This window comes from Dipodomys ordii, unplaced genomic scaffold, assembly GCF_000151885.1.
Source record: "Dipodomys ordii isolate 6190 unplaced genomic scaffold, Dord_2.0 Scaffold154, whole genome shotgun sequence".
Lineage (NCBI taxonomy): Eukaryota > Metazoa > Chordata > Mammalia > Rodentia > Heteromyidae > Dipodomys > Dipodomys ordii.
The window spans coordinates 1332626-1359208 of NW_012267370.1; the positions used below are offsets into that span (position 1 = coordinate 1332626).

At 40.2% G+C, this 26583-nt stretch overlaps 1 protein-coding gene across 2 annotated transcripts in view; it reads left to right on the forward strand.

Moving 5' to 3' along the window:
• The window catches only part of Clcn5 (chloride channel, voltage-sensitive 5), a 213339-nt gene extending 189007 nt beyond the window's left edge, over nt 1-24332 (forward strand). For both annotated transcript variants that reach the window (XM_013032411.1, XM_013032412.1), the window contains 9 exons: nt 1225-1412; nt 6744-6866; nt 8269-8475; nt 16362-16442; nt 16847-17389; nt 19259-19445; nt 20741-21139; nt 21800-22016; nt 23974-24332. In XM_013032411.1, the coding sequence (XP_012887865.1) occupies nt 1225-1412; nt 6744-6866; nt 8269-8475; nt 16362-16442; nt 16847-17389; nt 19259-19445; nt 20741-21139; nt 21800-22016; nt 23974-24064 (2036 nt within the window). In that variant the 3' untranslated portion in view covers nt 24065-24332. The remainder of the gene's footprint in view (nt 1-1224; nt 1413-6743; nt 6867-8268; nt 8476-16361; nt 16443-16846; nt 17390-19258; nt 19446-20740; nt 21140-21799; nt 22017-23973) is intronic.
• Nucleotides 24333-26583: the final 2251 nt, after the last annotated feature.

Here is a 26583-nt window from a genome sequence, read left to right on the forward strand (position 1 = left end):
TACTCAGGAGGCTGAGATCTGAGGATCGTGGTTCAAAGCCAGCCTGGGCAGGAAAGTCTGTGAGACTCTTATCTCCAATTAACCACCAGAAAACTGGAAGTGTTGCTGTGGGTCAAGTGGTAGAATGCTCTCCTTGAGCTGATGAGCTCAGGGACAACACCCAGGCTTCAAACTTCAATTCTCAGATTTTGGCATCCTGAGTAGCTTGGATTACAAGTATGAGACACCTGTACCCAGCCAATGCTTATTTTCTCATGATTTTATTTGATGAATATTCTGTGAATAATCACATTCTTAGAAATATCTTGAGGCTGAGATCTGAAGATAACAGTTTGCAAGTCAGCTTTCACCAGAAACTCCAGGAGATTCTTATCACCAGTCAACCATGCAAACAAACAAACAAACAAAAAACTGGAAGTGCTTCTATGGCTTAAATGGAAGAACACTAGCCTTAATCCAAAAATCTTAGGGACAGTAAGCCTAGCAGTGAGACACACAGACCAAGACAGAGAGAGTGGGAGGGGTGCAGAGAAAAGGAAAGAAGGAAGGAAGAAAGAAGGAAAGCAAAGAGTCAGAATGTTCGAGTTCTAGATTTAGGAGGCTTTAATGGGTCTACTGCTTCATCTAGCCTTCCATGAACATCGTAGTTTGTGCTTTTAAAAATATCATTCCCTTAGCTTGCAAGGGAACCTGCCATTGTGCCAGTTCCCTTGTCTATGTATTGAAATCCTCCTATGGAAGCTTAACCTTTAGCCCTGTCAACTGCATTAGCTCTTCTCCCTTCCCAGCCATCTCAAATATCATAGAATATTGCTCAGGCCAGAGAGCTTGTATTTTCTCAATGTTGTGTATATAGGGAGAGTTAAATAATTTTGAATAAACTTTATTGTCTTTACAGAATGGTATTCATAAATTCAGTGTTCTCACCATATCAATTTAGCTTAAAAATGAATCTAGTAGCCCCCTGCACCTACCTTTTTTGCTTTCCCTTAAGTCCCTCATATATGCAAAGTAAATACTTACTAGTGTAGCGAGATAATAAATGAAAATCAAATAAGCTAACAGAACAAAGTTGCAGATGGAACAGGAAAATATATGTTTGTTATTTTCATTCCTTTCCCTGCATTTTTGCTGGGAAATATTTTTTTTGGATTACCAAAGAGCTACAGAACAGTTTCAGAAATGGACTTTCATTTTGTCCTTTGTTTCTTCCCCATAAATCAGGTTCCTTAGCTGGTCTGATAGACATCTCTGCTCATTGGATGACAGACTTAAAAGAAGGTATATGCACCGGAGGATTCTGGTTTAACCATGAACACTGTTGCTGGAACTCTGATCATGTCACCTTTGAAGACAGATACAAATGTCCAGAGTGGAATAGCTGGTCCCAGCTTATCATTAGCACGGATGAGGTAACATCTAGTGATCATTTCTGAACTATTCAATTTTATGCTTAGATTTATCTCATTTCTTATACTCATGGCAATTGTAGAATCTTCTCTTATCATGAAATTTAAGGAATTAAATTTTCTCTGGAAAAGCATAACCCATTCCAGCTACCTTTTCTGTGGTTTAAATACAAGCTCTGTTTCCTTGCTTATCTTAAAATTTTGATTTGTATTAAATAAGCTTGCTGTTATAAAGTATAAATTATCTTCCCTAATCATTTTAATAGAAATGTCAGTGACAGCCAACATGTAAGATGTCATTTCTAAAAAGGGATGATGGAATGGATTTAAAATGTTTTATACAGACACCAAAAGTGATTTTCCTCTGATCATTCCATTAGAATACTTTTTAAAAGTATCACAAGGGCTAATGGTGAGGCCAGCCCCAAGCAAAAAATGCAAGACCCTATCTGACAAATAACATAATAAAAAAGACTGAGGGCATGGTTTAAGTGGTAGAGCACCTGCCAAGTAAGCAGGACTTGATTTTAAACTCTTGTGCAACCAAAAAATATAATTCCAGGTTGAAATAACAGAAACCCAAGCTGGGCACTGGTGGTTCATGCCTGTAATTCTAGCTACTAAGGAGGCTGAGATCTGAGGATTACGGTTCAAAGCCAGCCTGGGCAGCAAAGTCTGTGAGACTCGTATCTCCAATAAACCACCAGAAAACTGGAAGTGGTACTCTGGCTCAAGTGGTAGAGCACTCGCCACTCGCCTTAAGATGAAGAGCTGAGGGACAGCACCTAGGCCCAGAGTTCAAGCCCACACTAGAGCTTATTCCTTCTCTCTGTGTTTTGGTACCCATTATCCAACCTCTCTGTACCCTTCTTTTCTTTCCCATTTTAGCCTCTAGTGGCCACTATTCTGTTTGTTTTTTTGATCCCAAAAAAACAAACAGAAACCCAGGAATAAAATTGCTCATACTCCCATTTTGTAATCAAATCAATACTTTCATTGTCAAGCTAGCATGTTTTTTGATGCAAAAGTAACTTTGGTTTTCCCCCCTTCCCCTCCTCCTTTCCTTTCTCTCACCATTCTGTTATGTGCTAGATCTCTCTCACTGAAATGGGAAGTATACCAAACAAAAAATTCTCAGCTCCCTATTCCACTCTGACTGCTACCAATGAAAACAGGTACTTTATTAGCTCCCTATGTATGCATTCTGCTGATGAAGTAAGGAAATATGTTTATACTTTAAAGTTTTAATTTTATATTTACTTAAAATTTTTGTGCCAGTAATGGGGCTTAAACTCAGGGCCTTGTGCTCTCACTTAGCTTTTTCACTCAAGGTCAGCACTCTACCACTTGAGCCACACCTCCTTGCTTGTTAATTGGAGATAAGGGTTTCATAGACTTCTGCAATACTCAGATCTCAGCCTCCAGTATAGCTAGGATTATAAGCATAAAACATCAATGCCTGGCTTAAATTTTATTTTATTTTATTTTATCTATTTTTTTAAAAAGAAAAGTAGAATACAATTCTATTTTTAAAGCTGGCCACTTAAAAGTTGAAAGTAGAATAGTGGCCACTAGAGGCTAAAATGGGAAAGAAAAGAAGGGTACAGAGAGGTTGGATAATGGGTACCAAAACACAGAGAGAAGGAATAAGCTCTAGTGTTTTGCAGCACTATAGGATGACTATAATTGACTACAAATGGTTATATGTTTTATTTTTTTGGGTGGTGATGGGAATCAAACTAAGGACCTGACTTATGCTAGGCAAGTGCTATGCTACTTAGCTACATCCTCTTTTTATATATTTTATAGAGACCTAGAAGAAAGGAGTTAGAGGGTTCCAAATACAAAGAACTGTTAAATTTCTAAGGAGATAGAGATGCTAATTATTTAAGTTTGATAACTATACATTATATACATTAAATATATGTACAATTATGAGTGAATTAAAAAGAGAATGTGAAATTAATTTTTGTTACTGACCATGGTACCCAAACAATTGGTGGTTGTTGGGGGCATGTATGTGTATGTGCATACAATCAACCACAGGAAAAAGATAAGACTCAGAAATAGGGTTTAGGTATATATTGACTTAGAAAAAAGGTTCACTAAAGGGGTAGATAACTGCTGTGTGTTTGCAAGGACTTAGGTCTGTGCTTCTCAAACTGGAATGTGGTCAGTGTGCCAGAGGGCAGGTGAAACCACAGAATGAACATGAGGTGCCTTTCCAGAGCATCTGGTTTTCCTATTTGTAAGGAATGTGTTTCAAAACTTAAATGTAAACAAGGATTTTAAAATGGAATGTAAAATTTCCCTTTGTTTGGTGTTGGAAATTGAACAGAGTTTTGCATATACTACACAAGTGCTCTACCATTGAGCTATATTTCTAATACCTGGTTGGGTTTTTTTTTTTAATTTTGAGACAGAATGTCACTGAATTACCCAGGCTGGCCCTCAACCTTTGGATCATTCTGCTTCAGCAAGCCAAGTAACTTCACTTAACAAACAGACAAACAAAGCAGCCAGGTGCTGGTGGCTCACCCTTGAAATACCAGCTACTCAGGAGGCTGAGATCTGGGGATCCTTGTTCAAAGCCAGACTGCACAAGAAAGTGGAGATTCTATATTCAATTAATTACCAAAAAGCCAGAAATGTGGCTGATGCTCTAAGTGGTAGAGTGCTAGCCTTGAGCACAAAAACTCAGGAACAGCGCCAAGGCCCTGAGTTTAAGCCCAAGGACAAACACAAACAACAACAGTATCACAGGGCACTGGAGGCTCATGTCTGTAATCCTACTGAGGAAGCTGAGATCTTAGAATCAAGAATTGAAGCCAACCCAAGTAGGAAAGCTTATGAAACTCTTATCTTCAATTAATCACCAGAAATGTAGAAGTAGGGCTATGGCTTAAGTGGTAGAATGCCATCCTTGAGCAAAAAAGGTAAGGGACAGTACCCAGATCCTGAGTTCAAGCCCCAGTATTGGCACAGACACAGGATCTCTTTTAGCTCTGTTCCCAGGTGCTGCCACCCTTTACCTGCTTGATGTCTATGTTTACTTTCCTAGTTTAAGAAGAAAAGTTTGAGATGTCCTCGAACTTATGAAGAGGTGGACGAAGAGAGGGAGAGAGACAGAGGGTGAGGCAGGGAGAGACAGAGAGATGGAAAGTGAGGCAGAGAGCAAGGAAGGGGGAGAGAGAGAGACAGACAGAAAGACAGAGACACAGAGAGAGAGAGAGACAGAGAGATTTTCTTGCCCTGGAAAAAATCTAGATTTTTTTTTGGCCAGTTGTGGGACTTGAACTCTAGGCCTGGGCACTGCCCCTGAACTCTTTCATTCAGGCTAGTGCTTTCTACCACTTGAGGCACAGCAACACTTTTGGTTTTCTGGTCGTTCATTAGAGATGAAAATCTCATGGACTTTACTGCTCAGGCTAGCATTGAACTGTGATCCTCAGATCTCAGCCTCCTGAGTAGCTAGGATTACAGGTTTGAGCCACTGGCATCTGGCTCCTCTAGGTTTTAAGAAGCCTTGCCTTACCAAGAATTTGGCCTACGGATCTCTGTCTTTGACCAGTTTCCTTTACTTTCCCTTCTACTCCCTTTCCTTTCCTTTTTGTTTTCTATCTCTGGAAATATCTTGCTCCCAAACAACATTTGAAAGGCAAAGAGGTAGCCTTTGTCTTTTCCTTTGAAGAATTAAGACCATGGAAACCTGTCTCACAGATAGGACTCAGAAAAAAATATTATCTGAACATTCTGGCTCTTCTTATCTAGGTCTGTAAATTGTTTTAGTGGTGTTTTATATTTTGAAGAGTCAAAAGTCTATTGAGTTTTATATTCCATGTAATTTAAATGAGTTTCAATTCTTAATATTTCTACCAGCAAGTATAATTTCCTAGTGTCCAAAATTCCTGTTTTGTAAGGCCTGGCTATTTGCCAGTCCTTTAATGTTGATTTTTTTTTTGTCAGTGTGAGGCTTGAATTCAGGGCTTAGGTGCTGTCCCTGAGCTTTTTCAATCAAGGCTAACACTCCACCACTTTGAGCCACATTGCTACTTCCTGTTTTCTGGTGGTTAATTGGAGATGAGTCTCAAGGCCTTTCCTGACTGGGCTGGATAAGAACCATCGTCCTCAGATCTCAGCCGCCTGGGTAGCCAGGATTACAGGCATAAGCCACCAGTGCCTGGCTAATGAATTCTTTTTAGTGATCAAAACTAGATTTCTTTTAGCAAGATTTTATTATCATAGGGATGTTAATCTCAAAAGTATATTTTGTCCAGATGAAAATAGTTATTGCCATTTTATTATTTGGAAAATCTGGTATCATCAAAGCGAGATGCTTTCTACTTACACACTTGTTGCCAAGGCTGTCGTAGCACAACTCCAAGATGTTATCATTATATGCAGAATCTTAGAAGATGGTTGGATAAAGAGAGTAGTAGCCTAGTGGTGACTAAGGGCAGGGAAAGGGAGGAAAAAGGAGAAGTAGTTGAAAGGGGCAAAATTGCAGTTAGGTAGGATGACTAAATCTAGTGACACAGCTCTCGAGGACTGTGGTTCATGGAATTATAGACTGACATTTGCTAAGAGATTAGATTATAAGTACTATTACAACAGTACAAAGAAAGGTAATTGTGGAAGGTAAAAGATACAGAAATCTATTTGGCTATAGGAAATATGTGTATTGAAACCTTGGGGCTGGGAGCATAGTCTGGAGTATTCTTTTAGTATACATGAGGCACCAGAAACCAAAATGAACCAAAACAAAAATCCCACCAAATATCAAGTATATTGTCAACATGGACAAAAAAAATCAAAGAAAAATATTCACTGTTTTTCATCCTTATAATCTTCTGTGAGATCTGACACCAAGGTAGTAGCCAAAAGTGAATGCAAGACACTTTGGAGCTTGTCTTTCTTCAAATGTAGCTGAGATACAGCCATTCCAAAACAAAAGGGTGATGGAGGTGGTTAAACTTCTTGGTAAAATTGACATTGAATCATGTGTTTGGAACTACAAAACCTATCAAGGCACTCATATAAAAATAAAACTGACCTTCGTTTCAGAATTTTCAGTTTGCTTTTCTATGTTGTCCATTCTTAGAATCTGTTGTAAATGTGCTCTAGGTTGAACAAACTATCTCATTTACAATACCAAGTGTCCTGTCAGTGTGTCAGTAGTTGCTTTACTGATAATCGGGAAAGAAGTATTTGAGCAATTTAATATTGTCTTTTTCTTTTTGGCCTTCTGATCTGGAAATCCATACATACAGAAGTAATGTATCTCCTTGAGGCAACCTTGGCTAAAACAAGCTTCTGTCTTTTCCTCTATTCCAGGGAGCCTTTGCCTACATAGTGAATTATTTCATGTATGTCCTCTGGGCTCTTCTATTTGCCTTCCTTGCTGTATCTCTTGTCAAGGTGTTTGCACCTTATGCCTGTGGCTCTGGAATCCCTGAGGTGAGTCTGTTAAAATACCTTATACACAGTAACAACATGCTGGGTGCAGGTAGTTCATGCCTGTAATCCTAGCTACCTAGGAGGCTGAGATGTGAAGGATCACAGTTGGAAGCCAGCCAGGACAGAAAAGTCCTTACCTACAATAAACTATCAAATAAACCAGAGGTGAAGCTTGTGGCTCAGGTGGTAGAGTGCTAGCCTTGAGCACAAAAGCGCAGGGACAGTACCCAGGCTATGAGTTCAAGCCCCAGGACAGACACAAAATATAGTGACAATTTGATGAATCCTCTTTTGGTTAAAATGTTGTAATGTGCATTTCAGCATATACCACTATTTGGGGATTATGAAGTAGAGTGGGATCCTGAAGCCACTTACAGCTTTTCTAGGTTTTCTTGCAGTCTCCTTTCAGCCTAGGCCACCTGATTTACATTAGAAGGAAGTAATGGTGGCTAAACCCTATTTCTTACTACCTTTGATTTAGATTGCTTGATAGCAGTTATAACCACTGCAATTGTAAGTTACTAGGATGACCTTTGCCCTTCTCTGTTTCTTGAATAAGTAATAGTCACAAATTTCTCAAGCAAGAAATCAAGACTAGATCTTTCCGTTTGTTTCAGGAACATTGACTATGTCCTCTCAGACTATTGCTTCATGGATCACCAATTTTCCCATTTCCCCATAATTAAATGACTATTTTAGAGGTTGGAGAGATTGCTTAGGTGGTAGGGCACCTTCCATTGAGTAAAAGCAGCAAATAATTGAGTTTGAGTCCTGATCTTAGACAAAAAAATTGACTGCTTTAAGAGCATGTTGTGCTGTATAGAAATCAGCATTCTCTCCCATAATTCTGTGCATCTGGGGCTATAGAAATGTCATTGTTGCTACCTCATATCCTCAAATTAACATTCTCAGGTCTCAATAGTAGGCCTTCCTGTGGGGAATCCTCCAGAAAAAACAAGCTATTTTCCCAGTTCCTATAGCCCTCTTTTGGTAGTGTATATCAATAGCCTTTCCTAATATATACAGAGGAGTAAAAAGGAGAATCTACTAGTTAGATATAAGCACAACGGATAGGTCAACATATTAGTAGTCCATGTATTTTCATTACAAGTCATAGTGAGCTAATGTGATTCGTCATAGAAAGGGGCCACCACTTCTCCATCTATACACTGTCAGGTGTACAACACATCCTCACACAATCATTACATGCCCCATTCCCCCCCAAAGGATATGTACATCTTGACAAACAATTCTGGCTTTCTTGGGCTCCTAGATCCTTCCCAAGTAGGGATCATTGTAGGTCAAATCACTCTATTAAAATTTACACTTTCTGTCATGAGGTCCAGATTTAAGCTCTTAAGCCTTGCTTTTAATGTTTAATGTCTCTGTGTTTGGCCTGCAGATAAAAACTATCTTGAGTGGCTTCATTATTAGAGGCTATTTGGGTAAGTGGACCCTGGTCATCAAAACCATCACCTTGGTGCTGGCAGTGTCATCTGGCCTGAGCCTGGGCAAAGAGGGCCCCCTAGTGCATGTGGCTTGCTGCTGTGGGAACATCCTATGCCACTGCTTCAACAAATACCGTAAGAATGAAGCCAAGCGCAGAGAGGTAATGACATAGTCTTACTAGTTGGTTTTTTTTTTGTATGTGACAGCATAAATAATCAAATCTTAGGGGTTAGAATTTGGGGATTCTACCAATGTGAGTGCAAATTAGTAGTTAATACTATAGTGAGCTACAGCATATGTTTGTGCACAGGTGTCGGGATAGTTAGTGCATTGTTTTGTCAGTAGACTGAAAGTCTGAAGCAACCCAAATGTTCATCAATAGGGCTAGCCACATAAACCTTATTTTGCATATATCATAGGATAATTTTGCAAATATCAAAATGAATGAGATAGTAGCTTGGTTCAGTAGCTCAAGCCTATGGGCCCTCCTACTTGGGAGGCAGAGATCAGAGAATTCATGGCCAGCATGAGGGGAAAAACTGTGAGGCTCTACTTTTGACCAAAGATTGAACATGATGGCACACACCTGACTTACCAGCTATGGGAGAAGCACAGTGACTGGATATGATGGCACACACATTTTAGCTATGTGGTGAAACACAAATAGGAGGATCACAGTCCCAGTCAATTAGGGCATAAAGTGAGACCCTATCTTGAAAATAACATTCATAAAAGGGGGGTTGCTAGTGGAGAGGCTCAAGTTGTAGAGTGCTTGCCTAGCAAGCTCAAGGCTCCAAGTTCAAACCTCAGTACTGCCAAGAAAGAAAATGAATGAGACAGAAAGATACACATACACTCACATGCATGCACTCACACACACACAAAATGCTAGGGATAGAAGAACACTATTACTTTAAAAGCCAGTGTTTTGCTTTCTTTTGTTTTTTAAAATGAGTTTAACCAGGCACCAGTGGCTCAGGCCTATAATCCTAACTACTTAATAAGCTGATATATGAAGATTGCAGTTTGAAGCCAGCCCAGGCAGGAAAGTCCATTAGACTCTTATCTATAATTAACCAGCAAAAAGTTGGAGGGGGAGCTGTGGCTCAAATGATAGGGCACTAGACTTGAGAAAAAAAAGCTTAGGGACAGTGCCCAGGACTGAGATCAAGCATCAGGACTGGCAGACAGAAAAAAAGTAAGTTTGTAGGTAGGCACTGATGGCTCAGGCCTGTAATCCTAACTACTTAGAAGATTGAGATACAAGAATCACCATTTGAAGCCAGCCCAGGCAAGAAAGTCTGTGATACTCTTATCTTCACTAAACTACCAAAAAAGTTGGAAGTAAAGCTGTAGAGTTAGTGGTAGAGTTGCAGGCCTTGAGCTCAAGCCCCAGGAACAGCACACACACACAAAAAGTGAGTTTGTGACTATATGTATGGTAGAATTAAAGATTTTTTGTGCTATTAGGGTTTGAACTCAGGGCCTCAGGCTTGCTAAGCAGGTATTTCACCACATGACCTACACTCCCCAATTCAGGTTTTTTGTTTTTTGTTGGTCGTGGGGCTTGAAATCTGGGCTTGGGGACTGTCCCTGTGCTCTTCAGCAGTCTACCGCTTGAGCCACAGCGCCACTTCTGGTTTTCTAGTAGTTTACTGGAGATAAAAGTCTCACAGACTTACCTGCCCAGGCTGGCTTTGAACCTTGATCTTCAGATCTCAGCCTCCCAAGTAGCTAGGATTACAGATGTGAGCCACCCGCACCCAGCAATGTTTCTTTTTAGAGTACATACATATGCACTTAACAGGAAAATGTTTGGAAAGTGGTGGTTAAAGACATACTTCTAGTGGCTAGGGAAAAATAAAGGAGGATTTTAACTTTTATTGTATATAATCCTAATGTGTTGCTTCTATTATAAAAGAAGTTACAGATAGGTACAGTGGCTCACTACTGTAATCCTAACTACTCAGGAGGCTGAGACTGAGTTTGAAACCAGCCCAGGCAGAAAAGTCCCTGAGAGTCTTATCTCCAATTAACAAGCAAAAAGCCAAAGTACAGATAGGGATCAAATGGCTCAAGTGCCAGCCTTGAGTTAAAAAGCTAAGGGACTGCGCCCAAGTACTGAGTTCAAGTCCTAGTAGCAGCACACAAAATAAATGAAGTTACTAAAGGGTGACATTGTCCAAAATAGAAAGGTACTCATTACCTAAGTTGTGAAATGGTAACCCCTCCTACAAAACCTTAATAATAACAATAAAATTATATTTTATTTATTTTTTGATGACTCTGGGACTTGAATTCTGGGCCAGCGTGCTGTCCTTGAGCTCCTTGCTCAAGGCTAGCACTCTACCATTTGAGCCACAGCACCACTTTTGGCTTTTTCTGTGATTAATTGGAAATAAGAGTCTCAGAAGAGGAAGCCCACCTTTGACCACAATCCTCAGATCTCAGACTTCTGAGTAGCTGGTATAAACAGGTGTGAGCCACCAGCGTCCCGCTTATTTTGTTTATTTTTGTCATTTATGGGGCTTGAACTCGGTGTCTCTGAGCACTTTTGCTCAAGACTAGCACAGCTCCACTTCATTTTCTGGTGGTTAATTGAAGATAAGAGTCTCATGGAATTATCCTGCCCTGACTGGCTTTGAACCACCATCCTCACATCTCAGCCTCCTGAGTAGCTAGGGTTACATGTATGAGCCACCAGTGCCCAGCTTAAAATTATATTGTAAAAAAGAACTAAAGAAAAAAAAAGAACTATGGGGCTGGGAAGGTGGCTCAATGGTAGAGTGCTTGCTTTGCATGCAAGAGGCCCTGGGTTCGATTCCTCAGCACCACATAAGCAAAAAGAAAAAAGCTGGAAGTGGAGCTGTGGCTCAAGTGGTAGAGCGCTAGCCTTGAGCTGAAGAGCTGAGGGACAGAGCCCAGGCCCAGAGTTCAGGCCCCACAACCGGACCCCCCCCCAAAAAAAAAGAAAAAGAAAAGAACTAAAGAAAGTCATGGGTTTTAAGAAAGTTGTTTATTCCTGTGAAAGAATAAATAAATACAAATGGTATGTGTTTCAGATGTCAGCCCTTTCATCTTTTATTTCTATGTAATGCCACATTTGGTTTAGTTTCTATTGTGTTAGACCTCTGTCCACCTCCTACCTTAACCCAGACCTACTATAACAACTGTAGTTCTCAGATTTACACCGTTTTTTTAATGTATGGTATTTTGAGCAAGTAAAACAGTTCTTAAAAAACGTTCCAAGTAATTGATTTTTTTCCTGAACTAATTAAGGATTTAAAAAACTAATGTTTTTTATTGAATTATTTTCCTTGGACTGCAAAATAATCACATATGGAATGGATCAATACCAAGATCTTTTCATTAAAAAAAGATTTTTCACAAAATTGGAACCTGGTGATTTCTTCTGAAAACAAATAACAACAACAACAAAAAGATTTATTACAAGACCCAGAAGGAAAAAACAAGATGATGAGATTTCAAATGTGGCATAAATTTTGATGGTTTAAGAGGGAAAAATTCCTGACAGGAAGAAGACAAGAGCTAGGACGAATAAGATAGGAATGCGCAGTAGGTTGTTGAGCTTCCTGACCTATAGCAGAGGAACACAAGCTTGTGTTGGATTGGGGAGTTATTAAATGCAATAAAGTACAATGAAAGTGGAAGAGTTAAAAAAAATTGGCAGTAAGTACTTTGAACTCAGGACTTTGTACTTTCTAGGTACATGCTCTACCACTTGAGCCCTTTTTGTTCTGGCTATTTTTCAGATAAGAGTCTTTCCTTTTTTGTTGTTCATGATGGCCTGGACTGTTGTCTATCTTTTTTTTTATACTTCCTGCCATATCTTGGATGACAGACACACACCACCATCCCCAACTATTGGTTGGGATAGAGGTCTTGAGAATTTTTCTTGGATTTAACTCAAACCACAACCCACCTGATCTCTACTTCCTGAGTATCTAGGATTTCAGGCATGAGTCATCAACATCTAGCTGCAGACAAACCATTTTAACAGACAAGAGTAAAGTGTTAATTGTTGCTGGCTAGGCATGGATGGTAGTGAATTTGGAAGTGACTTTCCTTCCATAAAATTGTCATTTTTGTTCAAATCGTTTCTTATGCAAACAGAAGGGAATTTTGTCTGTTTTCTTCCATATAGATGCCATATATTTCTCTGACTATATAAATATTTGCATCTTCAACGTATCATTTATTCATGTTTTTCAATTGTGTGGTACTAGGGATCAAACCCAAGGCCTCCTGCAAGTTGTCCTTTTCTATTCTCATCATTAGGGCATGACCAATGGCCTTCTCAAGGTGGACAGATGGTTGTGAGAAGGAAGAATGTAGACAGATTTCCCTGAACAATATGAAACTAAAGCAAAGCAGCCAACTTAGCTCTTTTTTTCTCCTTCCTGATTTATCCCAAACATAGCCAGTGAAGTCTCCTGACTTTAAGTCATATATTAGTTGTTCCTATTCTCCTAAAATGAAAGCCATTGGAAAGCAGGTGAGGGTGACTCATACCTGTAACCATAGCTACTCAGGAGGCTGAGATCTGAGGATCAGAGTTCAAAGCCAGTCTGGATAGGAAAGTCTGTGAGACTCTTGGTTTTTTTTTTTTTTTTGGTCTGTCGTGGGACTTGAACTCTGGGCCTGGACACTGTCCCTGACCTCTTCAGCTCAAGGCGAGCACTTTGCCACTTGAGCCACAGCACCATTTCTGGTTTTCTGGTGGCATCTCACAGACTTTCCTGCCTGGTCTGGCTTTGGACCGTGATCCTTAGATCTCAGCCTCCTGAGTAGCTAAGATTACAGGCATGAACCACCAGCCCCCAGCTTTTGAGATTCTTATTTCCAATTTACCACCTAAAGAGCCAGAAGTTGATCTATGGCTCAGTGGTAGAACACTAGCTTTGAGCAAAAAAGTTAATGGAAAGCACCCAGGCTCTGAATTCAAGCCCTAGTATCAAAGAGAAGTAAGAAAAGAAAAGATCAACAGGCTGCATTTCCAAAATAACCAGGAAAAAAGTTGAGCTGTAAAATTTGCAGGGCACAGGGCCAACAGTGAAAATCTTATTCTTCCCCTGCTTTATTTTCCTGTACCTTACTATACTCTCAGAGAACACTGAACACTGCTAATTTTTCCAAGAATCATTTCAATTCTTCAAATCTTATTTTGGTTCCAACTTTTCTGACTCTCCAAATCTTCTATTTCTCCACAGCAACTAGAATTCAAAGAAGAAATTCACAGATGCTGGTTTGTTATCACCAGTATTAACCCTATATACATTACATGTCCCACATGCCCACATAGAGGTGACACTCTCCAAATAATACTTGTTCTTCCTATCTCTCTGTCCTTTTGTTGTTGGTGGTAGTGGTGGTCTTGGGGTTTGAATTTGGGACCTGGGTGCTGTCCCTGAGTTCTTTTGCTCAAGGCTAGTACTCTACCACTTTGAGCCACAGCTCTACCTCCAGTTTTCTGGTGGCTAATTGGAGAGAAGAGTCTCATGGACTTTCCTGACTGGACTGGCTTTGAACTTTGATCCTCAGATCTTAGCCTCCTGAGTATTTAGGATTACAGGTGTGAGCCACCAGTGCCTGGCATCTCTGTCCCTTTTTTGCCTCCAGTAGCTTCTTCAGGTCTCTCCTAGTCCCTTTCCTTGTCACTCCTAAATACATTTAGATCTTCTCTTCTTTTGAAAATCTAGTTTCTTTTGTTTTATTGTGAGAATACCCTACAGAGGAGTTACAATTACATGGGCAACATAACGAGTACATTTCTTATCAAGCATTGTTGCCTCCTCATTGTTTCCCCTTGAAAATCTAGTTTCTTTATTTCTGTTTCCATAGGTAGTTGGGCATGAAGTAGGGCACATGGTACAGGAAAGTAAATATACAGTTTATGAATAATGCAGCTCCTGAAGAGCTATAAGCCAATTGTAGTTTCAGCTCTCCATCATTAGAGCCTTCTTTAACATTCTCTCTTAAGAACACATTCCCTTTGTGGAAGGTCAAATTTTGTTTTAGTTGTTGTTTTGGGTTTTGTGATTGGGACTTCTAACTCAAGGCCTCATGCTCTCACACGACTGTTTTCCTCCAGGCTTGTCTTCTACCACTTGTGCCACAGCTCCACTTCCAGCTTTTTGGTGGTTCATTGGAGATAAGAGTCTCACAGACTTTTCTGCCTAGGCTGGCTTTAAACTTGATCCTCAGATCTTTGTCTTCTGAATAGCTAGGGTTACAGGTATGAGCCAAAGTGCCTGACCAGTCAAATGTTTTTTTTCCAGTGGCCAGAGGATAAGGAGATTTAGGAGTTGCAATTTTGCAAGATGAAAAAATTCCGTAGAACTATTGCAGAACAATGTGAATGTAATTAACACTGCTGAACAGAATTTTATTTTATTTATTTTTTTATTGTGAAAATACCATACAGAGGGGTTACAATTACATGGGCAAGATAATGAGTACATTTCTTATCAAGCATTGTAGTCTCCTCCTTTGTTTCCCCTTCCCATTCCTTCCCATCCTCCCCCTCACCCCCCATCCAATCCTCCTCCCCCTCCCCCCACCCAATCCTCCTCCTTCCTTCCCCCCCACCAAAGTTGTAAAGTTCATTTTCGAAATAACGACTTGTACATCTCATTGTTGCAATGGGTCCACCTGTATCACTATTTAAATGATTTGTTTTTCCCCTTTCCCTCCACAAATTATACCGCCATCAAATACAGTGAAAACAGGGGTTATACTGTGGGGGAGGGACATACAAAGCAACAAAGAAATCATCTTATAAATGTGTTAGAAACAATCACATGAAAGAAAAAAAACATTTGAATACATATCTTAGGGTTCATTTCCCTAACATCAACTTATCTGACCTTTTCTGCTTGACTCAGACATATACTAGTTATTGCAAATAAGGGAAACCATGGGACCTATGTTTCTTTGGGCCTGGCTTATTTCACTTAATATAATTTTTTCCTAGTCTTTCCATTTCCTAACAAATGGGGCAATGCCATTCTTTCTGATGGAGGCATAGAATTCCATTGTTGAACAGAATTTTAAAATGAACAGAATATATAAAAACATTCCTTTATGAAAGGAACTAATTAAATACATCACTGTAAATACTGCATTATATGGAGGGATGTAGATCTCCAAACTCACATTGCAAGTACTGCAGATCAGTGTTTAATTTGGGGTAAAACATGAGCCTTGATCCCAGGAAAGGCCCTCTTTGCTAATTAAGCACATGAACATCATAGGTGTTCAACCTATAGGAGACAATGTTTACTGTTATAGTAAATTGAAATTGAACTGTGTTGTCCAGCATGGAGTGTGTAAAGGTTTTAAACAAAAATTTTAGTAATCACTATCACTCCTTTAAAAACAAATCAAAAGGTCTGGGATGTAGCTCAGTGACAAAGCACTTGCCTAGCAAGTGCAACGTCCTAGGTTCGATCCCCAGTACCAAAAAAAAAATAAAAAATAAATAAAAACAAAACAAAACTGGCTCAAGTGGCTCACGCCTGTAATCCTAGCTTCTCGGGAGCCTGAGATCTGAGGATCACAGTTTGAAGCTAGCCCAGGCAGGAAAGTCCATGAAACTCTTTATTTCCAACTAACAAGCAAAATGCTGGAAGTGGAGCTATGGCTTAAGTGGTAGAGTTCCAGCCTTGAGTGAAAAAGCTTAGGGACAGTGTCAAGGCCCTGAGTGAAGCCCCAGAATTGGCAAGAAAAATAAAATTAAAACATTAGTTTTAAATACCATGTTTGGGGGCTGGGAAGGTGGCTCAGCGGTAGAGCGCTTGCCTTGCATGCCTGAGGCCCTGGGTTCGATTCCTCAGCACCACATAAGCAGAAAAAAAAGTCGGAAGTGGTGCTGTGGCTCAAGTGGTAGAGTGCTAGCCTTGAGCTGAAGAGCTGAGGGACAGCTCTCAGGCCCAGAGTTCAGGCCCAAGACCGGACCAAAAAAAGAAAAAAAAAAGAGTTAAATACCATGTTTTTCTCTCACTAATTTTGAGTTTTTGATTGTAGGTTTTATCAGCTGCAGCAGCTGCTGGTGTATCTGTAGCCTTTGGGGCACCTATTGGTGGAGTGTTATTCAGCCTTGAAGAGGTAATGGATTCTGACAGTCTGTAAAGTATATGTGTGCTTTTATAATTTTTAATTTTTATCGTTATTACAAAAGTGATGTACAGAGAGGTTCCAGTTACGTAAGTCAGATAAAGAGTACATATCTTTTTGGACATTATCACCTTTTCCCTCACTCTTCCAGTTTTTCCCTCCTGTTTCCACCCACAAGTTGTATAGTTCATTTTCAACATAAATCTGTGTGTTTTTGTGTCAAAAATGTTGGCCAGTATTAATGTATGTGCTCTATACAACTCAATGTACTTTACCATGTGACTAGAAATCCCAGGGTACTTTTTGTTCTTGCTTCTAATGCCAACAGCACCAATATTTCACCTGAAACATTTCTGCTGATTAACTGAGTTTGTTTTCTCACTTTTGTCTTACAGGTCAGCTACTATTTTCCACTGAAAACCTTATGGCGTTCCTTCTTTGCTGCCCTAGTAGCAGCATTTACTCTACGCTCCATCAATCCATTTGGGAACAGCCGCTTAGTTTTATTTTATGTGGAGTTTCACACTCCATGGCATCTCTTTGAGCTTGTGCCATTCATTCTATTAGGCATATTTGGTGGCCTGTGGGGAGCTCTGTTTATCCGCACAAACATTGCCTGGTGTCGGAAACGTAAGACCACACAGTTGGGCAAATATCCTGTTATAGAAGTACTCATTGTGACAGCTATCACTGCCATTCTGGCCTTTCCTAATGAATACACCCGAATGAGCACAAGTGAGCTCATTTCGGAGCTGTTCAATGACTGTGGCCTTCTGGACTCCTCCAAGCTGTGTGATTATGAGAATCACTTCAACACAAGCAAGGGCGGTGAGCTGCCTGACAGACCTGCTGGCGTGGGAGTCTACAGTGCCATGTGGCAGCTGGCTTTGACACTCATACTGAAAATTGTCATTACTATATTCACCTTTGGTATGAAGGTGAGGACATCTTGTAGTGCTCAGTGTCTGTATGTGTGGCTGTGGGTTTTGGCTGTGGTGCCAAATTCCTCTAACATGATTATCTACCTCTAGACCCACCCCCCTTTGTTTCCTACTTATTCTCATAACTTGCTTAACAATTGTATCTCTATCTCATATTGTTTAAGCCTACTTTTGTGCCATATGCAAATCTCAGTGATAAGATTTTAGGAAGATAAATTTTCTTTGTTTTTCTTTTCTTTTTTTTGGTGCTGGTCCTGGGGCTTGAACTCAGGGCTTGGGAGCTGTCCCTAAGCTTTTTCACTGAAGGTTGAAACTCTACCACTTGAGCCATAGCCCTACTTCCAGATTTTTACTGGTTAATTGGAAATAAGTCTCATAGACTTTAATGCCCAGGTTGCCTTCAAACCACAATCCTTAGATCCCAGCCTCCTAAATAGCTAGGATTACAGGTGTGAGCCACCAGAACCCAGCAATTTTTCTCCTTTTTTTGTAGAAACATATTTTGCTTTCCCCAAAGGATGATGAGGTACTTATTCTGGTACATTTCATACCAAAAATCAATATATGTTGGGCCATGGTCTGTAAGACTCTTATCTCCAATTAGCTACCAAAAAGCTGGAAATTGAGCTGTGGCCAAAGTGGGGAAAGCACTAGCCTTGAGCAAATATGATGAGGGACAGTATCCAGGCCCTGAGTTCAAACCCCAGGAATGGTACATATTTTTTTTTACTGTTATGCTATACCCAATAAATATAAACCATTATGTGCTAATTTTTAAAAAAACAGACCTCAGAGTAGTATATTTTAGTCCTAATACCTGTTACAGCTTCCATGTTTCAGACAAAATAAAAAAGGAGGAAACTTTGGTATCTTCCTTTTCCTAAGTTTTCATTTGTTTCCTTGCTTTAGCACCATACAACCCAATCATTTCTGTCTATTCTCCAGTGAAACAGAGATTCAAATCAGGATGGAGACCATGAAAAGTTTTGCAGAGACTCATGAGTTAATCTTTGACTTGTAGTTTCATAGTTTTATTTAAAGACCAGCAGAATACCAACTTCAAATACATTCTAAAGTCAAACATAGACTGGTTGAGAATAACCCACTGCCTTTCTTCTTGTATTTAGAACATTAGTAATTCACAGGAACATTCTAGCAGCCAAGGGAAATAGATAGATGAATTTTTCTTTTTAGTTAAGCATGTAGCCATAGCCATAATCTCTTTATAAATTTTGTTACAAAATAGATTGAAACCCTATGCACCATTTTTTTGGTATGTGAGTGATGGATTCAAAATAGTAGCATAGTATGGGCATTCCATTTAAATCCTAGCACCAGTTGTTACTAAATTTTGACCTTGAGTGAATGACTTAATCTTCTGGACTTTGGGTTCTTTATCATTGTTAAATAATAATGATACTTCTTAAATAATAATGACTACTTATAAGCATCTATAAAACCTTGTATCCTTCATAGAATATAGTAGTCAATGAAGAGTAGATTGTTATCAATAAGAATTCAAGATTGAGGAAATGTCTGCATACATAAGAAATTCCATCTATTTTCCTTTTTCTTTGGGAAAGGCCTGATTTCTGACTCTGTTCTGTGTTGGTCTGGAGAATTTAGGCTCTTGCCTGCTGGACCCCGAATCAGGGTAAGCTGCTTTGCAGTTGTCCTTGCCTGCACGTCCCAGAGAACCTCTAGTGCCTGTAGTGTTCCACAAATCTTAAAGCCACTTGCTAGCATAGTGCCTCGTTCAATTGTCATTGGCCTGTTTGCTTTGCAGAGGGTCAGTCCTCCAGCCCTTACCACATGCCAAGCAACTTCGTCATTTATCACTAATTAGATCTTGCTTTCTCTTTGCAGATCCCTTCTGGCCTCTTTATTCCTAGCATGGCTGTTGGTGCTATAGCAGGTCGCCTTTTAGGAGTAGGAATGGAGCAGTTGGCTTATTACCACCATGACTGGACCATCTTCAATAGCTGGTGTAGTCAGGGAGCGGACTGTATCACGCCTGGCCTTTATGCCATGGTTGGGGCTGCAGCCTGCTTAGGTGAGTAGTGTTTGCATTGATTTAAAAGAAGTCACTCTCCAGGTAACTTACAGAAAACAAGTGATATTGCTGGGGATGTGGCTTGATTGGTAGAGTGCTTGCTTAGTGTGCATGAGACCTTGAGTTCGATCCCAGCACAGTTGGGGGGAAAAACAAGCATGAAAGTACTTTGACTTCTTTACTAAGAAGAGTGATAATAAACATGGCTGACTGCAGAATATTTAAAAAATGATAATCCATTTCCTGTTGGGTTCACTATTTTTCAAGCATTTTAAGGAAGCTAATTCTACTCCCATGCTGAGAAATAATCAGAAATTGGACAAAGATAGCTGTGTAAGAATGTATGTCAGAGCCGGGCACCAGTGGCTCATGCCTGTAATCCTAGCTACTCAGGAGGCTGAGATCTAAGGATCACAGTTCAAAGCCAGCCCAGGCAGGAAAGTCTATGAGACTTTTTATCTCCAGTAAACCACTCAGAAAACCAGAAGTGGTGCCGTGGCTCAAGTGGTAGGGTGCTAACCTTGAGCTGAAGAGCTGAGAGACAGTGCCCAGGCCCAGAGTTCAAGCCCCACGACTGACAAAATAAAAAAAAGAATGTATGTCAGTATTATTGATATCAATAAAATATGATCCAGATGTCATGGCTCACACCTGTAATCCCAGTACTTGGGAGGCTGAGGCAGGAGAATCTTAAGTTCCAGGCCAGCCTGAGCTACATAGTAAAAACAAAAGGAAATTATTACATAAATTGTGGTCATCTGTATGACATCATGTTATGTAGCCTTTAAATATGTCAATGTATGTAACATTTAAAAATATAACATCAAATTCATAGTACAAATTGTTCCCAACATAAAATGGGGGGAAAGCATGGGGTAGAGAACATAATATGTTTCCCTCTGTGAAGACATAGTTTGCTTAGAAAGTACTTGAAAATGTCGTGTAGAATTTTCACTCTGTTTGCTTATAGGCAGTAAGCTTATTAATAATTACTTTCATCTTTTCTGAATTTTCTACAATGGGCATGCGTTACTTTTATAATTAGGGAAATGAAGTAACATGTGAAAAAAATCAAGAAGGCATCTTGTACTTTGTTATTTTGAGAACTCTGAGTCACATCTGTTTTAACCTTACTTTAATGCAATCTCCGGGGCCTGCACAGTTGTCAGTGAGACCCTATTCTAGCATTATTTCTGGTAAGTACGTTTTTCCTAGATGGGGCCTGTGATAGGCCCACAATTGTAATGAATCCTATGCTTTGTCTTCTTCAATGGCTTGTGTCTATTTCTTTGCAGGTGGGGTGACTCGGATGACTGTTTCTCTTGTTGTCATAATGTTTGAACTAACTGGTGGCTTGGAATATATCGTGCCTCTGATGGCTGCAGCCATGACAAGCAAATGGGTAGCAGATGCTCTTGGGCGTGAGGGCATCTATGATGCCCACATCCGTCTCAATGGATACCCCTTCCTTGAAGCCAAAGAAGAGTTTGCTCATAAGACCCTTGCAATGGATGTGATGAAACCCCGGAGGAATGATCCTTTATTGACTGTCCTTACACAGGACAGTATGACTGTGGAGGATGTGGAAACGATAATCAGTGAAACTACTTACAGTGGCTTCCCAGTAGTAGTGTCCCGGGAGTCTCAAAGACTTGTAGGCTTTGTCCTTCGAAGAGATCTCATTATTTCAATTGGTAAGGATTTCAGAAAGGGGATAAGGGTCTCCCCTCTGGAATTCGATAAATATTCATGAAGTTTCCTGGTGCTGGTGGCCCATGCCTGTAATCCTAGATACTCTGGAAGCTGAGATCTGAGGATTGCAGTTTGAAGCCAGCCCAGGCAGGAAAGCCCATGAGATTCCTATCTTTAATTAATCATAGAAAAAGCTGGAAGTGGTTCAGTGGCTCAAGTGATAGAGCACTAGCCTTGAGCAAAAAGGAGTTCAGCAGGGCTGGGAAGATGGTTCAGTGGTAGAGCACTTGTCTTGCATGCATGAGGCCCTGGGTTCGATTCCTCAGCACCACATAAGCAAAAAGAAAAAAGCTGGAAGTGGTGCTGTGGCTCAAGTGGTAGAGCGCTAGCCTTGAGCTGAAGAGCTGAGGGACAGTGCCCAGGCCCAGAGTTCAGGCCCCATGACTGGACCCCCCCCCCAAAAAAAAGGAGCTCAGCAACAGTGCCCAGGCCCTGAGCTCGAGAGTCTCAGGATTGGCAAATATATATAGATAGATAGATATACACACACACACACACATATACACACACACACATATATGAGTATAAAGGGAGTCCAGGGAGAATAGGAAACTAATTAGAGCTAGAACTTTCATTTTCAATCTTTTTTTCTGTTCAAATAGAAAATGCTCGAAAGAAACAGGATGGGGTTGTGAGCACCTCTATCATTTATTTCACTGAGCATTCTCCTCCAATGCCACCTTACACTCCACCCACCCTGAAGCTTCGGAACATCCTGGATCTCAGCCCCTTCACTGTGACAGACCTTACACCCATGGAGATCGTAGTGGATATCTTCCGCAAGCTGGGACTGCGGCAGTGCCTGGTTACCCACAATGGGTAAGAACTCTGGGGTGAAGGCAGATTGCATTCTGGGAGAAAAGCAAATGTGGTGACAGAAAGGAGTACCTGATCTCAATGAACATTAGCAACACTTTTAGGCCTTTGTGAAGCTCTTTGGATAAGACAAATGTGTTTCTCGTGTGTGTGTGTGTGTGTGTGTGTGTGTGTGCGTGCGTGTGCGTGCGTGTGCGTGTGTGTGTGTGCGTGTGTGTGTGTGTGCGCGCGCGCGCACGTGCACCCGCGCTGCTCTTAGGGCTAGAACTCAGGGCCTGAGCACTGCTGCTGAACTTTTACACTCAAGGCTAGTAGTGTTGTGCCACTTGAGCCATAGCCTCACTTCTCAGCTTTTTTTTTTTTTGAGGTTTATTGGAGATAAGAGTCTCATAGACTTTCTTGCCTGGGCTGGCTTTGAACAGTGATCCTCAGATCTCAGCCTTTTGAGTAGCTAGGATTACAGGCATAAGCCACCAGTACCTGGCTGGCTATATTTCTTTTACCATCATAATTAATAAAAGAGGAATTTGTAGAAGAAAGTGTTTGAGAAACATGAACTGTGCAGTAGTAACTCAGGTGTTCCTCAGCAAAAGACACAGCCATGTTCTTGTGCATAGGCAGTACTGAAACTGTCATGGTATCAGGTGGGTTAGTATAGGACAGTAGTCCCATGATCCTGGGGGTATTCCTTCCAAGACCAACAATGGATGCCTGAAACTGCATTATGGTATTGAACCATATATACAAACTATATTTTTGTTATACCTACATCCCTATAATGAAGTTAGTGGCACAGTAAGAGATTAAGAACAACAAATGTAAAATAGAACAATTATAACAGTATATTATAATACATTATATGAATATAATCTCTCTACCAATATCTTATTTTCTGGTATTGTGTTTCTGAACAGTGATCTGTCACAGGTAACTGAAACCAAAACCACAGACAAGGAGGAGACTATTGTATTTGGCCCTTCTAATCCCTTTGTTGGTATTATTTGAGGACAAGAAAACCAAATTTCAGTGAAGTCTGATGATTTACACAGGAGTCTCCAGTTAATAAATTGTAGATATATGTTTGAAAATATCCTGAGATATTTTCTTGTCCAGTAAGAAAGTGTCGCTGTTTTTTAAATTAGAAAAGAGCAGAGATTGATGAGAGGGATGGCGTTTTTTTCTGAACATGCTATCAGCAACTACACTATTTTATGGGAATTAAATCAGTAAAGGTACATTTACTAATTGATTTGTTCAACATTGATTGGATTCCTGCTTTGTGGAAGAAAGAATTCCACTGGATTCTGGGGAGAATGAATGAAAATGAAAATAAAGAGCATTTTCTGCACTCAAGGAGTGTTCAGTGTAACAAGGAAGGCACACACAAAAGTGGTTATAGAACAATAGCAAAGCTGATGAGTGCTATGAAAGATGTGTGCAGAGAACACAAGGTTCCTAGGGAGAGGAAAGAGTTACTGCTGGCTTGTAGGACCAGGGAAGGTTCTAGAAGTGGGAAAATTTAACCTGGCTGTGGGGAGGTAAGAGTCATATGTATAGAGAAGAATATTTAAACCAGAAGAAACTGCAAGACCTGAGACATAGAGATAGAAATGCTTGCATCCTTTAGGGACCTGTGTACATCTCTTTATCTCATCATTCTGGAAGTGTTTAAAGACAAAGTTGAGAAGGGTTAAGGAAGGCGTCTTGGGCACTGCTATTTTTGTTGTTGTTGTGGGGCCTGAACTCTGGGCCTGGGCACTGTCCCTCAGCTCTTCAGCTCAAGGCTAGTGCTCTACCACTTGAGCCACAGGGCCACTTCCTGCTTTTTCTGCTTATGTGGGCCTCATCCATTCAAGGCAAGCACTCTACCACTGAGCCACCTTCCCATGCCAGGGCAATGCTATTTTAACTGCACACTTACACTTATTTTACTTTGGTTGTATTGTGTTTTGTCTTTCAGGCGATTGCTGGGAATCATTACCAAAAAGGATGTGCTAAAGCATATAGCACAGATGGCAAACCAAGATCCTGATTCCATTCTCTTCAACTAGAATCATGGGTTGTTCTGGATATAAGACAGGAAGGACATTGCAGACCATGGATATATTTTATTAACTGGGTACCCAAAACACATTTCCCATATTTGGATGGTGAAGTCCTAATTAGTGTGTTGTCTCTTTCCTAAAAGTTAACCAGTTGCACTACATAATCTCTGGAAATTAATCTTCTCTTTAGGAGAAAATACAATTAGGCTTCTGTGATCTTTGCATTAGGAAGATTTTGCGAAAGAGTATACAAGATTGCTATGGTTTAATCATATTTGTGTTAAGTATTTTTTTACTTTTAAAAATAACTGTTAGCCAATATGAAATCCCTGAAAACTATGCAAGAAAAATTCCAGCCGTCCTGACATATAGCCTGCAGGAAATTCATAAGAAAGTCACTTTTGGGGGTGAGAGGAAACCTGTTATTGGTGGAAGATGAAGTGTAAACTTAAGGGGCTTTGCTTTTTCAAACTACAGAAAAGAAAGCCAGAAGGAAAAAAAATAGTCATGGTATTTTCTAGACTGTGAAGATTCAATTCCAATGTTATCCTTGTTTCTGTTACAACATTTAGCATTATTAGTTTGTTATGTGTGTATGTGTATGTTCATTTTAATTTCTGATTATAAGAGAATGCTGCTTTGGTTAATCTCCTCTAAATGAATTTAGAGAGGTTGACTTTTATAGCTTGCTTGTTCCTGGTACTCTTTTGAAGTGCACAAAGATAAGTTATAGAGCTTTCTCCTTGTCTGCAAAAAAGGGTAAATTTCCAGATGGTATTTGTTAGCTAGTAGACAAGGACTTTGCCAGGCATTTGTTAATCACAAGGAATGATTTTTTTCCCCAGCTTCCTTGAAACAATTAGTAAAGTTTTAAGCAAAGTCAATGACTAGGAATTTCACATTTTTGTGAGGTCCTAACTTTCTCTTACCCAGACGCTGCCTCCATGAGTGATGGTGCTTTAGGCTTCTGGAATATGTAAGAACAGTAAAGGGAATCAAGTCTAGACTGCACACTGGTAAACCAGGGAAGATTCAGAGTTGCATCGGCATCCCCATGCATTCCTTTATAAAGTCCGCCAGAATTAACTGGGCATTCATGCTCCTCCCAGTGATAAATATGTATAACAGGCCAGTGTTGTCCCCAGGAACATGAATTAAGCTTGGGATACTTTGGAATTATATTGAAGGTATTGGAAGGGGATAGGCCTCTGTGACTCCCTTGATGGTCCTTAGAATTCTAAATAAAATGCAGAGCCATCCTAAGACCCCAGGGGTATATGGACAAGGCCTGGTGTCACCAAAGGTGCTTGTATCCAATTGAAAAGGTGCCTGTCTCAATTTCATACCACATTTATTGCAATTTTTAAAAAATCACACTATAGGGACACCGAGTAGAATTAAAGAACCACCACTATCATTCCAACCACTATTTCATTTTTCTATAGTTTTTATCTGTGTGCAATTACTCCCCTTCCATTTCATTCCCCTTCTTTCTCCTCAGTACTGAGTCTTCTCTTCTGCGGTTGAATACTATGCCTGGTTAATCATTCCTAATAACAAAAAGGAGCTACTAGGGCTAACTTGCAAGTCAAGGCTCAGAAGTCTTAAACACATGGACTAGAGGACATACAGCACTTTTCTTTGCCTTGTGGCCCAGTTGCTGCTGCCATGCTCCCATTTCTGCTCCCAGATGCCCAGGGCAGTGAGGCTATGTTATCAAGGGTGAGTGTTCAGCCTTGTCCATTTTACAAGTCTGTTCCCAAGACTTCCGGTCATCTTTCCAGGCCAGAAACAGCCATCACTTGGCCCATTCCCCTGGACCCACTCCTCCACCCTCAAACACTCCACTGTACCTCATTTTAAAAGTTATTTATTCCCCTAGTCGAGGACTTCTTAGTGCTAGGTTTTTTCTAAAACCTGAAAATCTTTTATTGCCCAGAGCTGAGTAGCCAAGGCTTATTCTTTTATTTTTAATCTTTAAAATATTAAGGCAACTCCCCTCTCTACTTTCTCCTTTGAAGTATTATCAGTCTAGCATTTTTAATGAGAAAAAAATGTTTCAGGGTATATAGTATTGTAGTTGTGGTTTAGTAATTTTATATCCTTTGTCCCTTCCATATATATCGCTGAGATATGAGATAAGACTCTCTGTTTGACCACTCTATATATTATGTATACATCAAAGTTCTTATCTGTATAGTTTTGGTTCAATACCTATCCTCATTAGCTGTCCTTACCCATGCAAGTTTGCAAAACTGGAAACATTACATGCCTGGTATCTGATGGCAGAGGAGAGGTTTGCTCTTATTTCATAGTACAGCAGCAACACAGAGGGAGTCCCATTTTGCCTTTGTTTCTTCTCGGCTTTGTTCTTGATTTTCGACAGATGAGCCAGTGTTAAGGTGCTACTTCAGAGAATACATTCAAGAAATCAGACAACGCTGTGCCAAGGTATACTTTCTAGATGTTAAGTACCAATTGGCCCTCAAGAGAATGACAATATTCCTTTGATACCTCATTCCTGA